At 49.7% G+C, this 18369-nt stretch overlaps 6 protein-coding genes across 6 annotated transcripts; 3 read left to right on the top strand and 3 right to left on the bottom strand.

Annotated features, from left to right (window-relative positions):
• Positions 1 to 1184, bottom strand: LOC118508145 (seminal metalloprotease 1-like). Its single transcript, XM_036047682.1, has 3 exons — positions 951 to 1184; positions 694 to 882; positions 1 to 616 (listed from the first exon to the last, which is right to left on the bottom strand). The coding sequence occupies exons 1-3, from the start codon at positions 1033 to 1035 to the stop codon at positions 78 to 80; spliced, it is 813 nt and encodes a 270-aa protein (XP_035903575.1). The 5' UTR covers positions 1036 to 1184; the 3' UTR covers positions 1 to 77.
• A 1368-nt stretch (positions 1185 to 2552) lies between these two features.
• On the top strand, positions 2553 to 4061 carry LOC118508147 (seminal metalloprotease 1-like). Its single transcript, XM_036047683.1, has 4 exons — positions 2553 to 2966; positions 3032 to 3119; positions 3175 to 3360; positions 3440 to 4061. Exons 1-4 carry the CDS (start codon positions 2964 to 2966, stop codon positions 3982 to 3984), a joined length of 822 nt encoding a protein of 273 aa, XP_035903576.1. The 5' UTR covers positions 2553 to 2963; the 3' UTR covers positions 3985 to 4061.
• Positions 4062 to 6351: 2290 nt separating this feature from the next.
• On the top strand, positions 6352 to 7356 carry LOC118508152 (zinc metalloproteinase nas-15-like). Its single transcript, XM_036047689.1, has 2 exons — positions 6352 to 6673; positions 6747 to 7356. Exons 1-2 carry the CDS (start codon positions 6424 to 6426, stop codon positions 7271 to 7273), a joined length of 777 nt encoding a protein of 258 aa, XP_035903582.1. The 5' UTR covers positions 6352 to 6423; the 3' UTR covers positions 7274 to 7356.
• Positions 6749 to 15581, bottom strand: LOC118508150 (protein lines). The gene is made up of 3 exons (XM_036047686.1): positions 14683 to 15581; positions 8432 to 12787; positions 6749 to 7300 (listed from the first exon to the last, which is right to left on the bottom strand). Exon 2 carries the CDS (start codon positions 12590 to 12592, stop codon positions 9605 to 9607), a length of 2988 nt encoding a protein of 995 aa, XP_035903579.1. The 5' UTR covers positions 12593 to 12787; positions 14683 to 15581; the 3' UTR covers positions 6749 to 7300; positions 8432 to 9604.
• Positions 15582 to 15735: 154 nt separating this feature from the next.
• Positions 15736 to 17474, top strand: LOC118508151 (WASH complex subunit 1-like). The gene is made up of 2 exons (XM_036047687.1): positions 15736 to 15948; positions 16027 to 17474. Exons 1-2 carry the CDS (start codon positions 15856 to 15858, stop codon positions 17389 to 17391), a joined length of 1458 nt encoding a protein of 485 aa, XP_035903580.1. The 5' UTR covers positions 15736 to 15855; the 3' UTR covers positions 17392 to 17474.
• On the bottom strand, positions 17401 to 18179 carry LOC118508153 (protein mago nashi). Its single transcript, XM_036047690.1, has 2 exons — positions 17818 to 18179; positions 17401 to 17740 (listed from the first exon to the last, which is right to left on the bottom strand). The coding sequence occupies exons 1-2, from the start codon at positions 18079 to 18081 to the stop codon at positions 17558 to 17560; spliced, it is 447 nt and encodes a 148-aa protein (XP_035903583.1). The 5' UTR covers positions 18082 to 18179; the 3' UTR covers positions 17401 to 17557.
• Positions 18180 to 18369: the final 190 nt, after the last annotated feature.

Here is an 18369-nt window from a genome sequence, read left to right on the forward strand (position 1 = left end):
TTACCGAACATGGAAGATCTTTTTATTAGCCAACACTTTCGCCACCACTACCTATCACTAGCACAGAGCGCGCCGCCCTAATCCTTGCCCAAACACCTGTACATGTGGTTCAGCTTGGAGATGTCCCGCTCGCTCATGCCCACCCGCTGCCCGATCGCCGCATTCGGATCCTTCGGCACGATCGTTTTCTCCCCATTCTTGCTGAAGGCGGTCGCGCTGTAGTGCATCACACTGCCATAATCGTACACCACGTTAAAGTCCGTGATCGTACTGGCGTCGTAGATGTTGAAGTTATGCTCCTTGCCCTCCTCAATGTTATCCCACAAGATGTCGACAAACTGGTCCCGATCGCTGGCGCTCTGCTGATGGTAGAACCCGAGCGCGTGGATAAACTCGTGCACGATCGTTGCCAAACGGAAGCATCCGGTGTCCACATCGTACGGCTCGAGGTTAAGCGTTTGCGCACCGCCCCGATGGCCGACGGACGAGTAGCAGCCGGATCCGGTACCGATCACGCGCACAAAGTCCGTCTCGTCCGTGCGCGCCACAAACCGCAGACAGGTGACCGATTCGATCTGCCGAATACCTCGCTTGATGTGTGCGATCTGTTCCGGTGCTGGGAAAAAGGCGGCCAAGAAGCAGTTCGTTCAACAGTCTGAACACGGTCTGCAGTGTGAGGCTCGAGCAACTTACTAAAGTCTTCCTCGACGATCTCGAACGGCACGGTGTTTTCCGGCCACCGGTAAGTGGACGCAATCAGCCCATTGCGCTTGTTGCTCAGTATGGAGCGTTCCTGTTCCTCGCTCAGCACGATATCTCCCTCGAACTGACCGCTGAGTTCCTCCGCCAGCTCATCCGGCCGCAGGTTCCTTAGCCGGGCAGCTGCAAGAGTAGAGGACGCTCAGGAATTGCACCTTCCTCACCGATCGTCTCCCATCATCTTCACTCACCATTCTCGGGTGAATTCTTAAGAACTCTCGCCTGGACCAACGCAACGGTGAACAGCACCAGAACCAAACCACGCACTAAAACCATTTTTTTGTTCGGAAGTATGTTTGCTCGACACTAGCCACCGACGGACTGTTTGCTAATGAGCACTGGCGCCTATGCCATATATCGGTTCGTACAGGCACACTACTAGGAGGTAGGCCCGTTCCGCGACTGATAAGCCACACAATCGTATTGTCATGGAGTGAGGTGCGCATCGACGGCCCCTCTGCATTACCCTGCAGGAGTCTGATGATTGGCCAGGTGAAAGAGACCAAACTACTCGGTGTCTTCTATCTCCCGGAGATAACGGAAGACAGTGTAAGCGGTAGCGGTGAAGGATTAAGTGCCAAATCAGAGACCATGAGATAACTGCCATTGATTGGCCGAAGGGGATGCATGGCAGCTGACTTGCAGTATGTTTTATTCGGGATGGCGAGTGTATCAGATAAAGCTGTCCAGACTCTTTGCTGACGTCAGGAGTTGCAAATTTTTCTACTACGTACCCAAAGCGTTGGGTTCGAGAAGCGATACGCCATCCCACAAATACTAGTTTGGCTTGGTTTGACGTTGTTTTCGATTGTCTGTAATTATCTTGTTGCGGCTTTCAAATGATTTTGAGCTAAAATAAGAGTCGCTGAAGTTTGTAACAATTGTCTATCTTTTTACTCCATTTCCCAAGTACTCAAGTTCGTAGAAACATTCTCCCAAAATGATTTAAACGCTCACATGTAGATGGCGCAGTAGGCTCTGAGTGTCTTTTTGAAGCTATGCACTGTGGTAAGCTCATCGGTCATTTTAAAATCTTTAGGTGCTTTTCCGCATTCCTCAGTCCAAAGCCGGGCGAAAATAGTAATGCAAGTCGTAAATAAAGCATTGTGTTCGGCTACGCATAGCCTATTGAATGCATCCGAGATAACCCACTTTTGTTTGTTATCAGCATTTGTAGTAGCTGTCTTACGTCTCGCTGGAGGATGGAGGAGAATGGAGGAGCCGCTACAATGACGAGCTCTACGAGCTGTACGATAGTCTCACCATCGTGCAGCGTATTAGATTCGCCAGGCTCCGGTGGGCTGGTCACGTCATGAGAATGACACCGGACTATGGATCATTACGGTCACACGGACAGAGCAGGCGGTGGTAGACCCAAATTGAGATGGAGTGATGACGTTGATGCGTCCGCCAGAACGGCCGGGATAACGCATTGGCAGACGACGGCGCTAAACCGTGAGCGGTATCGAGGATTGTTGCAGCAGACCAAGACCGCAAAGCGGTTGTAGCGCCTGATAAGTCTTACGTATCGTAGTACAATTAACGGACACAGGCAACTCATTGAAGCTTCGGAAAATGTCTTATTTTGGTAGACTGCAGACTGTTTCAACTGTTGCATGCTTCGTAGGCAGCTGCCTATAACAGACTGCAAGACTTTTCTAGAGTAGGTCAGGTTCAGCAGGACAGGACCCTATCCCAAGAACTACTGGCTGCAGTTACTGGCAGTTACATCAGCAAAGGCGTAGTGAGTAAATGAACCCCTTTTTTGCCCATTCATGGAAGTTCAAAGCGCCCCACCCTTCAGGAGAGGAAGAAGAAGAGGAAGTCAAACCACACGGGCACCAACCCCCTACATTGCTCCTCGAATTACCTTACCCTTGAACCTTGCTGGATGAACCAACTAGTATCGCAAATCTTTTTCTCCTACTTCCACTAGGCTAATCTTATCGAAAGATTGCCTTCGACATCATCGAGAAGTTTGTCCCTAATTGCCCATTGTACTAGTCCATTGACCACCTATCGTCATTGGCAGCAAATTGGATTGGGCCAACAATCGGGGCCGACGGCGATATAAATCAGACCGTAATCGTACGTTTTGCGTAAAGATTCTGGCTTGAAGATACCCCCGGCGACTCTGGTCAGTCTAGGAGCTAGGAGCTTCAGAACCGTACGGACAGTTCAACGGGAACGGCGAGGATACAAACATGGTAGGACCCGTTGCGACTGCAAGATGCGCCTGGTAGTACCCTTCAATCCTTTTGCTTTCTTTCAGAGAATTCTTGTGGCGTTGGCGCTTTTTGTGGCTTCGGCCAACTGTTTGCCGACCGCTGGGATCGCGGTTGCAAACTCTCCAGAAAATGGTAAGTTTGGAGGAGTTTTTCAAGAGAGTTTCTTCACACGCTTGCCTCTTCGCAGTGGAACGATTGGCACACCTGGGACCGGATGAGCTTGCGGAGGAGTTGAGTGGACAGTTCGAGGGGGACATGATTCTGGACGAGGAACAGATGGCTTCGCTGCGAGATAGGCGTAACGGTCTCATCGCCCAAACCCACCGTTGGCCGAACCGCATCGTAAACTACTACATCCACGAGCCCGACTTCAGTACGTTCCCGGGGGGGGATCCTTCCAGTGCGCAAGTTGTGGATGTCTAATGAACTCTACCCTTTTTTCTGCTTTACAGCTCCGGAACAGGTTCAACACATCGAGCTCGGTGTGCGGATGCTGCAAAGCCAATCCTGCCTTCAGTTCCGACGGGTTACTCCCGAAGAAACGCCCGCCTACATCCGTGTGATCGGTTCCGGTTCCGGCTGTAGCTCGTTCGTTGGACATACGGGCGGTGCACAAAACCTTAACCTTCAACCGAACACCGTTGGATCGGGTTGCTTCCGCATTGGTACGGTGGTGCACGAGTTCCTGCACGCCCTGGGATTCTACCATCAGCAGAGTGCTAGCGATCGGGATGAGTTTGTAGACATCATTTGGGATAACATTGAGGAGGGCAGGGAAAACAACTTTTACGCGTATGACGCCAACAGCGTGACGGACTTTAACGTCCGATACGACTACGGAAGTGTGATGCATTACAGCACGACGGCATTCTCCAAGAACGGTCAGCGAACGATCGTACCGAAGGAACCGAACGTCACCATCGGTCAGCGGTTGAGCTTGAGCGAGCGGGACATCTCCAAACTGAACTGGATGTACGGTTGCCTTGGCAAGGTTTAATTTAGCAGCTTGTAACGCGCGACAGGACAGGATGATTAAAGAAAATTTAACTTTTATATGATACTGGACAGCTAAAACAGCCATGAAGTCTGCGTCTCTGCTCTTTCGTAGCTTCTCTTAACTCAATTTCCCGTTGATAAAATCATCAGCCTTTCTCGCTTTGGTAGGTCTACCGGTTGCTTAGATAGAGCGAGAAAGCATTACGATTTTGTCAACAATGATATGGCGACACCCGGCACACGCACATTGCACTTTTATCGACGGAGAAGAACTAATCCTCGATCGATCTCACCCTCTCACTCTCTCTCTCTCTCGCTTTATTTCGGGAGTTTGATACCAAGCAGGATAGCCGATAGCTTTATATACTACGAGATCTCCTGCCGAACGATCGATGATAAAGTGCGAGAATGAAAGAGCCCGTGATGACACTAGCGGATAGAAAGAGAGAAAGGACACTCTCCTCCTTATTCGACTCTTGTACACCAATCGATCGTGCACCTGTGTGTGATAATGGTACAGTGTGCTACATAGCTTTATGCATACTTGGTTCGAAGTTTTTGGATTTAAAAAACGACTTGAATATAAAAAAATGATTTTTTATTTTATCATTTATTTAAGTCAAATATTTGTTATACAGAAGGTAATAAAATACATTTTGCATGCATGAAGTTTTTATTCTTTTTTCTATTAAGTGTTTTTAAGATTGATATTTTATCTCACTCTTTTTGTATATGCCCTTGCTGTTAGATAAGTGGTGAATATACACAAATTTATGATGCATGTTGTAAAGAAAGTTTGAAACGATAAGCTGTTTTTAAAATAAAAAGTAAAAAAAAAGTTTGATGTAAAAATCCGATTGGTTAAATTAATAACACGTCCAAAAAAAAGGAAATGATTAAGATAAAAAGGCGTTTGAAAACCTGTTAAAAATATTAACTCATAACAAAACAAAATCTGTAAAAAATACGAGTGATTATACTATTACGACATGCACTGTAGTAGACGACCATGCATGTGTATTCGCGCTTCCGTATACACTATGCCGAAAAGAGACCGGTATATGAAATACTAACAAGCAGTGGAGTACGCATTGCAAGTGCGCGAAAGAGATGATCGATGGTTCCCCTACATTTCCCCTACTTGCTGGATGATCCCTATGGAGATCAGTGCAGCCTCCTCGATGGATGCTCTCCTGGTAACGAGAATCGAAATGCTGGTACTTTTCGGAGCTATTTTGCTCGCCTGGTCGGGACAGTTTCGAGATTGGGATGATACCTCCTGAAATGCATGCTCTCCTGGTAACGAGAATCGAAAAACTGGCACTTTTCGGGAGCACTTTTTTCCTTCGACCAGTTGGGATTGGGACGGTACCTCCTCGGACGGATGCTCTCCTGGTGTCGAAGATCGCTCAGCTGGTGATATTTTTTGGGACAATTTTTCTTAACCAACCGGGAAGTGTGCGAATGGAAAAAAAATATTACGGAGGATCCAATTTCTACTAACCTGCTTCGTTTCTCGTTTCTTTCGGAGCCAAATATTTTATTTCACCAAGAATTTATAAAAAAGCAGTGTACACATTTCTTTCAGAAGATCTTACCCATAAAACCGGTCACAGAATTTAATGATAAAGTAAATGATTTCGGATAACCAACAATACAAAAGTATCGAGTTAAGATGAGTAGAACAGAATAATTTTAAATCCAGCTAACACACATCAAAGCGTGCTATAAAAGACTGGGCGTCTCCACAGATCTCAGCTATCACGATTTATTAGCATAATATTTCGATTAAATGCTTTTTTCACTGAAAAAGCCCGTTCAAAAACCCTCTTAATACGTTTTATGGCACCCTGTGCCATAATGATTATAGCGCCTAAATGTATGCTATCACCTAAACAAATTTACGTGAGCCGCATATCTCCCGTCGCAGATACAGTGGTTGACATATTTGTAGTCCAATTTGTAATTCAAGTTTGATTCGATTGCTCATTGAACGGTTATTTAGCCGAAAACAAATAGAAAACGTTCAAAGACTGATCAGCCGCACTTTTGTCGAATGATTGTATGTGGTTAGTCCGAAAGATTCCCTGCAGCTAGTTCGCTAGTTTGCCGAGACTCCTTTACCGGTTCCGTTACCATTTTACACCACACTGTCACTGATGCGAGTACATTCTCAGACTAACAACAACCGGTAGCCGAAAAGCTACGTCAAATATCACCGTCAACACAATTCGAATATTGGCCACACTAGCGTAATCTCTATTCCTTGCGGTAAGCTATAGCACGCGATACGCGATAAAGGGGTTATCGAGTCGCCGCGGATTAAGATGGCTGGGCGCACGACAAATTGCCCGTCTAACATGTAAACGCCAGCACTGCAATCGATCGAGCACAGTACAGTTTCGTCAGCTGCAGTTAGAACTCTAGGACGAGCAGAGCAATGTATATCCGGCAGGCCAGTACCCTACTGGCCGTACTGTGCGCGCTAGCTCCCTGTGCCCTGTTACATCCACTGGCGGCGGGACCATCGCGGCAGGACCCGGCGGACGCGATGGGTGATAACTTCGAGGGTGACATACTGCTAACGGACGCGCAGCTTGCCGCGATGAGGAAACGTACCGGCATGTATCTGTCTACGTTCATCTGGCCCGATCGTACAGTGCCGTACCAAATTGTGGCGACGGACTTTAGTAAGTGTGGAGGAAGCGTTACTTGTGCTCGCTAGTGTCGGTGTATTGTAACGTCTCCCTTTTTTGTCCACAGCATTCGATCAAACCAATGCGATTCTGGCTGCGATGCGGGCAATCGAACAGCACACCTGCCTACGCTTCGTTCCGGCCACAACCGCAACGGTCGATTTCATTCAAATCGCTGCCGGAACCGGCTGTTCCTCCTTCGTCGGCCGTATTCGAGGTGCCCAAGCCCTACGGCTACAGCCGAGTGCGATCGGTACCGGCTGCTTCACGCACGGGACGATCGTGCACGAGCTAATACACGCACTCGGCTTCTATCACATGCAGAGCGCCACGGAACGCGACCAGTACGTGGACATTCTGTGGCAAAACATTGCCCCCGGGCGTGAAGGTAACTTCCAGTCGTATGGTACGGATCGCATCATCAACTACGGGGTCGCCTACGACTACGAAAGCGTTATGCACTACCACACGCTTGCGTTCAGTGCGAACGGGCAACCGACGATCCTTCCGAAGGTGGCAAACGTTGCGATTGGACAGCGGGACGGGATGAGTGCGGGCGATATTCAGCGCATCTGGAACATGTACCAATGCTGAGAAGCGGAACGGTTTCAGTAGGACAGCCTGTGACCCGGAAACGAACAAAAATAAATCCAACTATTTTGTTAAAGCATACGTAACCTTACGCAGACCGGTAAAAGACTCGAGAAGGCTCCCCCCGTAGAATCTTTTGTGTGCAGCACTGTGGCCTGTCAGTTTGCACGGTGGGATTTTTGTATGGTCATAACACGTTTCATATAAACATTGTGCATTGTTCCGTGTATGTTATAAGCCTGATTGGTTCTAGCGTGGCCAAAAATTATTACGTCGCTCCTGTAAGCCAATATAAATGGTCAGGATAGAGGGAGGGGGGATTTAATCGAATAATAAGCAATATTTCATTCGACTTTATTCAACCATTTTTGACCACACTGAAAGCACCATGTGAAGCATTCGCAACGTGTACTGCGGATTGCATACATTTCAGCGTAAATGCTACAGTGCCTAACCAATTTTGTCAGGGGAGGGCCTCCTCGAGTCTATTACCCCCGCAGACCTTTAAGATATTATCCCAGTTTTGTGGAAAAATATAAGCCATTTTACATGAAGCAATCGAAACCGGCAGCTTTCTATTTCCTTCCAGCAATTGAGGTGGTCACCACTCACATGCTATACCACAACGGAAGCACATAAACTGTGTAATAGTAGGATAGATCGTTGAAGGAGTTATTTTTAAATGTATAAGTTGCCGATCCCTGCCATATTGGAGCAGTTAACATTAATCATGAAACCGACGACCAGAAGCAGTTCTTATCTTAGTGCGACTAGAATCATAAAGCTGTCTACTGCCACCATTCAACGCACTTTTACATAGTGGCATCGACATTTTCTAGTGGCTAATCTTGGTACACGCGCGTGTGTGTGTTTATGTGCTACACCAATAAAACCTTCTCCCGCACTCTTAGCCTCCACCTTCTTTTCCATGGGAAATCCAACCGGAAGCTTCCAGGAGTGCAACCATTCATCGGTACAACCAAACTCATGAATGATTGAGCTTTCGGGTGGCTATTATCAGACGACGCGGCGATGTGATTGAATGGGGTGCAGGGTATTTAAAGAAAGCGTGTGGAGGGATCTTAAATCGTATTTTACAGACAAAAACGCTTGCAAAGATAAGGAGGTGCGACTTAATTGCTTAAGTTAAACATTACTTACCTTGAGAAGCGATATTTTCACGGCTGGTCATCATGAAGCTTGAACGTGTTTCTCTTCTAATTCTCTTCTATTTATCCCCCCCAAAGGGCCCCAGAATTGCTACAAAGAAGCAAGCAAAAATTAAAAATCAATTAAATAGTTTATTACACTCTAATGCTGGAATGGGGGGGGGGGATTGGGGGCCTTTTAACTGCCCTTGACGCGCCCGAACTTGACTCCACTTGCTCATTGTTGACCGCCCATCGACACAGTCGAGTGTTGCCGAGTGTCCGGGAAGGGTACGGTACCCTCTGAATGATAAATTAAATTACGCGTACATACTCCGGGGGGCACGGGGTGTGACAAGACGGGTTACGACCCGTGAACGATTCGTTTAGCAAAAAAAAAAGGCACTTATCGAGGCACTACATATATCGCGGCACATATAAATTAAACTAAAACTTTCTACCGGTAAAGTTTACACTCTCACACACACACACACACTCCTTCCACCATCGCGCCTGTGCGCCCTTTAAATTGTCTAGCCTACAAAGCCTAGACGGTTAGGTCTTCCGGGCTTCTTCCGTCAGAGGAGTATTTCTTTGCATTTTGTACAACACTGCGTGGAATGGAAGTGGACATTATCTTCATCATCATCATTCGGGGCAAGATTAGCAGCATTCGACAGCACCATCATTTTAGTGGGGCAAGGAATATACCGAATATTGTTCCGTCCGTGTCTTTAACTTTGACGTTAGACTGGAACTGCAACGTGGAAGACTCGGCACACGAAACTTATCTATACACATTTGTATATATATATGTACACCGTCCCCGTATCCCGTAGGCCGGGGGACGAAATGTTCTTAGCGAAAGGTGGAACTCGACGTTCTGTGAGCATTATTTTTACAAGTCAGACCCACAAACTAATGGCTATAGTTACTAACAGTAAGTAGAGAAGATTACCGACGACCGGCCGACGGAAGCTTTAAAAGAGAGATTTAGGGGCGACCCTTCGGCGACACACATCCGGAGAGAGAGAGAGCGCTTGCTATCGGCTCGGGAAGGCCCGCTTGAAAAAAGATTGTACTGTTTGTTGCATATACTTTCTACAGCTTTGTTTACGATCTATACATGTATATATAGTACAGACGGCAGGCGGCGCGACGCGCGACCATTGGGCTACGAACGAATTCAACTCAGCTCGTTACCCTCGTACAGACTTTCGCAGTTCTCTATTAACCGCAAAATCGGTGTAATGTTGTACGGGAAGAGCGTGTCGGCAACGAGCCGACTGATCTGTAACCGCAAGCTAATCAACACAGTCATCACACTGTCCAGGATCACGTTCGCGTTGCTCGTCCCACCAGCCCCCACCACACCACTGGAATGATCAGCTCCTCCTCCTCCTCCAACGCCATGGCTGGGGCCGCCACCTGCCGATACCAGTGTCACACTGCTCGACCGATGCTGCAGCAACGTTGCCGCATTGCTGTAGCTATTGTGGCGATAGTAATTGTAGCAGCTCTGCGTAAACATTGCCCAGTTCTGCCGGATGTACTTCAAAAATCGTAGCAAAAACAGCAGAAAGCACGTTTCCGGGCTGATGAGCAGGTCGAGAAAGAGGTGCGTAATGTTCGGGCCCAGGTTGGAGAACTCGATGAACGTGTACACCGGGTTGAGCATCGCGATCAGCTCCGGAAATGCATTGTTCCGGAAGGAGATGCCCGATGTCACGTCCAGCGTGCACACCATCGCCTCCACCAGATAGTCGTCCTGATCGTCGAACAGATGGATCAGCACCTTGCTGAAGTGGCTGTCCGGGTGAAATTCGAGCTGCACCTTCAGGAACGTCTCCAGCTTCTTCACCACATCCCGTATGCTGCGCTCGATCATCTGTATCTCCTGCATGTCGAAATCGCTGCTGTCGACGCTCGAGTCGCTGGAATCGCACCGGATCTCCTTCACAATGACGGCGACCGCCTTCAGCACCAGCAGTGCCATCTTCTGCAGCAACGTACGATCGTAACACGTTTCGGGTGTCGCCGGCAGCACTACTACGCCCTGCTGCTGTTCCGCCGACACACCACCACCGGCCGTCGGCTCGTGTAACCGAGCGAGCCGCCGGTTCTGGTACCGCACCATCTCTCCCTGATAGCCGAGAAAGCCTAAATGGTTGCTGTACGATGATTTGGGCATTTTGTCCAATATCCGATAGTCCTTCACCGAGCGCACGATATTGTGTGCCAGGCTGCCGACCTCCTCGGGGATCAGGTCCTGCAGGGCTAGCGTACTGCCGTAGCAAAGCGCCTCATTGAACAGCGTCAACATTTGCCGATAGATGACCGCATTCTTGGTGACGAGCAGCAGAAGCTGGAAGTTGTCCAGCTGCGAGTGGAACGGTTGCGTCTCCACGACGGACAGGTTCGCCTTTACGCTGATAATACTTTCCCATAGCCTTAGGAACGTTAGGATGCACGTTTCGGTCGCTACCATTACGGCCGGGTTCGAGCTGTTCGCTTGCGCCCGGATAAGCGAACTTATGTGCTTTACCAATGCGGACCACTTGCCACCGAGAATGTTGATCGTTTCGAACTTGATGCGCGTCGTGTCGAAGCTTTCCGAATCGGTGAGCGTGATGTACCGGCAGGCGATCGCACTGAGATGGTGATGGTGGTGCTGGTGGTGATGGTGGTGGTGGAGGTGGTGATCGGCACTGAGCAGCGTATCTTGACTAGATGCTACAGGTGGTTCCGATGCTTTCGCTGCCGAAGACGGCACGGGCGACGACGAGGAAGAGCCCGTTGCTTCGGTGGTGGCCATTGCGGTGCCGCCGGCTGGATGAAAAATGTTTCTCGCCGCATCGCCCCCATCGGTGCCGTACTGATGGGACGCGTAGTGGGTTGCGAAGTAATTGTCCGCCAGTGGTGGTGCGATGCCGGCTGCGTTTGCCGACCCGGACGCTGCTCCACCACCGCTGGCTGCACCGCTAACACCCGCTGCTTCCTCCTCGAGCGGATGCTCCGTTTCGTCCTTCCATTCGACGATTCGCTTAATCACCTCAAGGCTCGCATTAATTTTCCGCACCGCGTGCAGATCCAGATGGCCAAAGTCGAACAGGTTCGCCACAAGCTTCTCCAACCACCGGTCATCGTCCGGGTCGTCCTTGACGATGATCAGAAACGAGGACAGTATGCGGCCCGCCAGATAGCTCACGTACTTATTGTTGCAGCTGCACAACCCGATCAGCTCGTCGATGTCCAGCGCTGGGAACCCTGCAAACGCGGGGCTGTTCACCCGGTACATGCGCAGCAGCGGATGCTGCAGATGCGGATGGTCCTCACTGCGAATCAGATAGTTGCAGAGCTCCATCACGCCCGCGCAGATGTTACCCTTTATGTTCTGCTTCAGGTACGTATCGAACAGCAGCTGCACGTTCGACAAGAACTTGAGCAAATGCTCGAACGGCCATTCGGACAGCGGTGCAGCGGCAATGTCCGCCACACCGACATCGGACTGTAGCCCGTGCTGGTAGTTGAGGCGGTGTGCCTTAAACGACAGCAGCAGCACGCTGGAATCGATCGTACACAGACACTGTCGGCCGATCGCCTCCTGAAACGCGGCATGATAATGTTCCGCCGGTGGTTCCCTGCGCGTTCCCACGTTCGTCCCGGCGACGACCACCTGCTGCTGCTCGTCGTCCGACGAGTGGTCCAGCGAGGAAGGGACCAGCTTCGTCGACGAGCAGGAAGGCGAGGATGAGAGGGAGGTAGAGGATGAGGCGTTCGATGAGTTCCCACTGGAACTCGCCCTCGTTTCGGGGCTTACGATCGCTGCCGGTGTTGCTACTACTGCGTCCGTGCTGTCCGTACCCCGATCGTGCTCTATCCGCTGCCGCTTGATCACCGGTTGCTCGTGTGACATTCGCTCTACCACCGTACCACCGGTCCCGTTCGACGTTGATCCTCCTCCTCCAACCGTTGATGATTGGCCGCTCGTGCTCGATGAGGATGGACTGTGGCCTGTTTCAGTGGGACCACCAGCAGCAGCAGCAGCAGTTAGGTGAGTGCTATCCATAATGCGGTCCGAATCAATTCCGTCACCATTACCACTGGCGAGCTGCTGCTGTAGCACCGCGGGTACCCGACCCTTTACCGTATTGCTTTCGTTCTGTAGCACCATCCGCGGGGATATTTCTTCTATTAAGTTTTCGCTGCTCTATGCTCGCAGATACGATCGTGCGCACTTGTGTTGCACGCAATTTGTAGAGTCGTTCACCGCGAGAGTTTATTGTGCTTTACTGTACTTTCATCTCGTTGGACTGTGTGCCAACTGGCATAGGTAGCGTTTGGGACGGTCGAATGCATGGCGAAAGGCCTAAAAAGAAATTAGAAGAAAGATGCATTAATACAGCTATTATAGCAGGTTGAGGAAATTAACTAGCTTTACAAGAATTTTACTGTTCTTATAGGGCGTTGCAAAGGATAGGTTCCAATTCTACAATCATGACCCCAAAGGCTTCTTCTAATTGCTATCTCTAAACGAACATCAGGCCACCCCAAGGCGCATGGCATTGCAACGCACGGTAAAAAGGACAGCCTAATAGGGTCTTTTAACCCTCCTTTGTGGGGAAAATGTAGTCAATGCATCAATCGATAGATGTAATACAGGAGAGGATACATTTTTTTACATTTTCCTCATGCCTTACCATTCCTTCCAGTTCTGCTGCTGATCCAAGACCGACCTAAACCGAGCCTTGTGCAAAACGTTGTCCACATTATCCAACGTGATGTTCTTAACCTCTTGGAATGTAGCAAGCAGTTGGATATTGCAAAAGTAACAGGTACGAATTATCCACCCATAATGAGAGCTGATCGCTTAATTTAGACAGTTTTTAAAATATTACTCTACTTCAACAGCCGATTAGAGATGTGCAGAAAAATGTAAACGATTTTTTGTTTTCATCATCCTAGTTCCCTCAACATTGAACCATTAGCAAGTAAATTGGTCAACGTCGGAGATGATCCTCTTTTTGAAGCAACCTTTTTTTCTCCCCCCGAAATGAGCCCGATTCCTTTCCTTGGAGGAAACAATTTCTGGCACAAGCAGCAGCAGCAGCAGCAGCATCAACATGGATCGTCCATAACGCAAAATTGGAACGATTCGCAACTGCCCGCGAAGGCAGAAATATATAGCCCCAAGGTCGAACCAAGAGAACTGAAGAGAAAGAGCACACAAAAATGCGCGTTCGTGTGTATGGCGAAGCGTGGTTGGCGGTGTGGTCAGGTCATAAAATCTCCACGCAGCAGACTCCACACAGCTCGCGCTCGTACCTGTGGCCATACTTTCCGCGCATATGAATGGAAGCTTCGGCGGGCATCGTCTAAGAAGGATCCACATCAGCTCAACGCGAGCGAGATGCTGCACCGCACACCGAGAGATAGAAGGGCCCGTGCGATTAAGCACCTCGGTTTCCCAACGGTGCGGGCGCCCGGACGGTAAACCACGACGAAAGGGCCCCGACCGAAAGGTGGCTCCAAAAAGGGATGGAAAAGAAAAAGACCCCGGGAAAGATGTTGGTTGCGCGGTGTGGCGGTCTCTGGGAGAAGATCAGAGGAATGCGTACGCACGATCATATCCCATCTTCCGCGTTCACCCTTCCTTAATGCGTTCGCCCTTCGCTGCCTTCCAGCCATTTCCATCTTTTCCTCTGTGTGCGACGCACACATGCGCACACAGACGCATATGGACGCGTGCGCAAACACACACACGTCGACGCGTCTGGAATCGGCTCAATATGCCCGGAAGTCATCAAAATTCCTTAGAACCATCGTTTGCGTGCGTGTGTGTGTGTGTGTGCCTTTGGGAAAGCCGATTCCGATCAGGCCCAATACCCGAATCTTCCGACCGCAATCGTTCGTGGAAAAAGGCAGATGATCGAAACGCTTACAATAAAACATAGTAGGCAGTGGGTTTCGTCCACTCAGGCAGTGGGTTTCGTCCACTAGATACCCTTTGGCCAAGGGTTATTAGCTGGTGATCTATAGGTTTTGATCAATGTTTTACACAACTGCTTAAAACATTTCCCCCGGGATGACTCTATGTTTCAGTGCTACTACGAAGGGACCGGTATCAAATCCCATCCAGATTTAACTATTCCCCTACGAGTAAATGAAATGAAGGAAGCAAGCAATGGCAGGCCAAGAAAACTGTTTGAGGTTGTAGTGACATAGAAGAAGAAGACAGTCTCATATTTGATTTAGGATACCTACCATTACAGTGCATTCCATGCCATAAGCATTTATGTGAATTCGGGCGACGAGATTGAATGAATGAAAGCTTGCTGTGCCGCGCTGCTTACGCTGTTCGCTGGCTTGCCTTTAACGTTGCTAAACTATGCGATCAAGTATGCGACGATCACCAACACACACACACACACACACTCACACTTCTGTGCCAGCCAACATAACCTTTTTTACGCTCATTCACTCTCTTTCTCGCACTCGCTATTCTCGCTTCGTTCGTTCTTTGTCACACACACGCGCACCGATCTTGGACGCGTCGCATAGACCGCGCTTCTCCTCCTTTCCTTCTCCCTTTCGCTCTTTCTCTCTTCCTCTTTCTCTATCCACTTCTACACTGTACGCACGCACACCACCACCGACAGCAACAAACGCTCGCTCGCCTTAGTGTGAGTGAGTGTGTAAGTGTCAAAAAACAGTAGCACTTTCAAAATATTTCTCTTTTTTCGCATGGGAAGAGCGAACGACGGCTTGCCGCGCGGTTTTGCAAACCACACGTTTTGCGTTTTTCCGACCGTGGACGATTATGTTTTCACCGCCGGGTTGCGCCGTCAGCCGATGGAAGCAGAATCTGTTTTCCAGCCACAGCTTCCGAACGGAATTCTTCACTCTACAATGCAATACTACCCACTTGTTGCTTCCCGATTCGTCGTGTCGACGGTACGGGGTGATGATGTCGTGTGGAAAAAGCGAAAATCCACCAAACCACACTGCGGACGCGAACTGCAACAATGTCCGGTTACGTGCTGCTACTCATAATGCTATTGCGTGCACAATCAAGCCCTCGAACACACCAGAAAGCACCAAAAACTTCGCGTAAATCGATCGGAGCGCTCGAGCTACACCGAGAAACACACGCACGATTTTTTTCTAAGATGGCGGCGGCTGTTTGGTGTCAAAACTGCTCGCTCTTTCGCGCACTCGAGCTGCGAGTGGTCGCGTTCGTCGTGTTTCGAGCAGTTCGTTTGACGTTTCGAGCAAGCGAATCCTATACGAACCTTGGGCTCAAACGTCAAAAGGAACACGAAAAATAAATAAATAAATGCACTCGATCTGCCTTCCCCTTTCATGATTCATGCTGCGAAAACCCACTGCAGCCGTAATTCAATTGAATGACCGGGAAAACGGTGGTGAAAACTCGAGATGCATTCGTACAGTGTACCGGTGGTGAAGCACGACATTTGTCACGAGGAAATGGTCCTCGAGACAATTAACGCCTTCGAGTACCTGGACCTGGTATGTGCGCGTAAGGGTGCCCCTGAGCGTACGGAGAAGGGGCACTAGCATTAATTGTTCTGGTTATTGTGGTTTTAGGTGGTGCGGGATGTGTTTGGAAAGATCCATGCACGGATCGTGCGAAACAAACAACGTCTGCAGGCGCTCGATGCACGCGTCGACACGGTAAACAGCAAAGTGCGCCAACTGCACGAAACCAAGCAAGCGATCATCATTTACTCACCCAGCCGCTATCCGGCAAGCGATATGGAATCGACGATCAGTCCAACGATCTCGGCCACCGATAGCCTTAAACCCGTCCTGCGTTGGGATCCTTCCTTCGTTGAAATCCGCCCCAAACCGTACCTACCGTCCCACTCGTTGCAGGAAAAGATCCAATTCTATCACGTTAAGTCGCCGCGCGAAAATGAACGCATTTTTCCGTTCGATTCGTCGGCAACGAACAAACGGGTCGGAAGCCTGTGCGGACGCGAGACGGGACCGTTCCTCGACACGCTGCTTCTGTTCAATGAGGCTGCGTACGTACAGGACTACAAGGGGCAAGATTGGAAACGATCGTTACGCAAGACTTCCACGCACGGTGGAGCGATACGGGAGGAACGGGTACTCTCCTCATCGTCCCCAATCATTCGGCACCGTGCGAAGAAGAAGAGCCAGGACATTTTCTACACGCCTTCGCTGAGCGATGCACCGAAGCTGGACGTTCCGATCGATTTGCCCGATCTGCCGGGTATCGTGAGCAACATAAACTACGTCGGAAACAGTACGCTGATTGCTCCATCGCTTCAGCTGGCCGGCATTATCGAACAGTTGCCCTCGCTTGAGGATCTCACCAGTGCCATCGATGTGGCGGACCATTCCAAAGAAAAGCCGGTCGGCAATAGCTCAGTGGTGCCACCGTTGCCAGCAGCTGCATCTCGTGATAACGCGCATGAACCGATCCCACCACCACAGGCACCCGTGGCCACTCTTCCTCCACCACCTCCGCCGCCACCGCCTCCTCCACCACCACCACCACCAGCTCCAGCACCTGCCAATACCACCACGGACGAACACAAACTCGAACAGGAAACTAAATCCGGCGCGAAACAAAAAGGTGCACCATCGACCGGAGGCGATGCTCATTTTAATCTGATGGAAGCGATCCGACGTGCCGGTGGGGCTGGGAAAGCGAACCTTCGGCAGAGTAGTGAAGCTGCCGGACAGCGTAACGCCGCCACCACGACGGCCGGTCGCGGCGAATCGTCGGAACCGAAGAGCCTTATCGATGATCTGCACAACAAGCTGCAGATGCGCCGCAAGGGTATCTCGGGCACTCGCGAGCAGCAGGAACCGGGCAACGTGATCGACCGGCTGTCCGCGTTGATTCCGCCACCGGTACCGAAGCTTGCCGCCACGGACGCATCGGCCAGCGAGAGCAACGAGGAAGACTGGGAAGAGTAGGCGAAAGTGTCCCCTTTTGTCGGGTTTATTATTACTCTATATTGTTAATAAAATGAAAAATCTCCATATTATTATTCCATCAATCACGGTGCATTATCGTGGGTATGGGGTTGTGTGTTGGTGTGTGTGTAAACAGAATATGAGTTGATACTGTAACCGCATCGCGTTAGATTGGTTTGATCTTAAAGTGCAGTCCGATGAGCGAAAACACGAGACACTTTAGATCCTGCACGAGGTAGTAGAAACCGCGCAGTCCTTCCGGATCTTTCGACTGGTTCACGTCCACCAGCGAACCCGTTTTCGATGTGGTGAACGAGATGTGCTCATCGCCTATCACTATTTCTAGCTCCTGCAAACGTGCAACACCAACCGATTAATAACCGAACCGAAAAAGCATGAGACCATTATCTAAACCCCCACCCTTACCTGTCGTCCAACGCGATCCGGCGGTGGCCACAGCGAATCATCTTCCGCCATAATTTCCGAATCCAGTATGATGCGCTTCAGCTCCTCCATCACGGCCTGGTGCACGTACGCCTCCTTCCGGATCATGGTGTCGTTTTTGTAGTTGGAATTGTTCGCGTACCGCAGCTTACCGTCCGGCCGGAACTCAAACTCCAGGAACTCGTGGCCAAATTTGCCCTTATGGCCGACATAGTAACGCAGGTAGAAATCTTCCGTGCTGGACATTTTCTATTCGGCTTTCTATTCCTCGCGGCAAGTGTCTCTCCCGTTGGCTTTATTTTTTCCTTTCCCTACCGTTTATATCTATCGCGAGAGGTTGCATCATGTTCGGCTGTTTGACAGCTACATTTACGCTCGAACAAGATGGCGTATACGAAAGCAGAAAAATGGTTCCCAGCTGACAAGAGGGCTGGTGGTTGTACTGGCTTAAAATTTGCAAGAAAGTTGAGTTTCATTTTTTTTAGTGAAAACTTTTCAAAGAGAATTTGGCTATAGAAAGACATTTTCCGTATT

This window comes from Anopheles stephensi, chromosome 2, assembly GCF_013141755.1.
Source record: "Anopheles stephensi strain Indian chromosome 2, UCI_ANSTEP_V1.0, whole genome shotgun sequence".
Classification (NCBI taxonomy): Eukaryota; Metazoa; Arthropoda; class Insecta; order Diptera; family Culicidae; genus Anopheles; species Anopheles stephensi.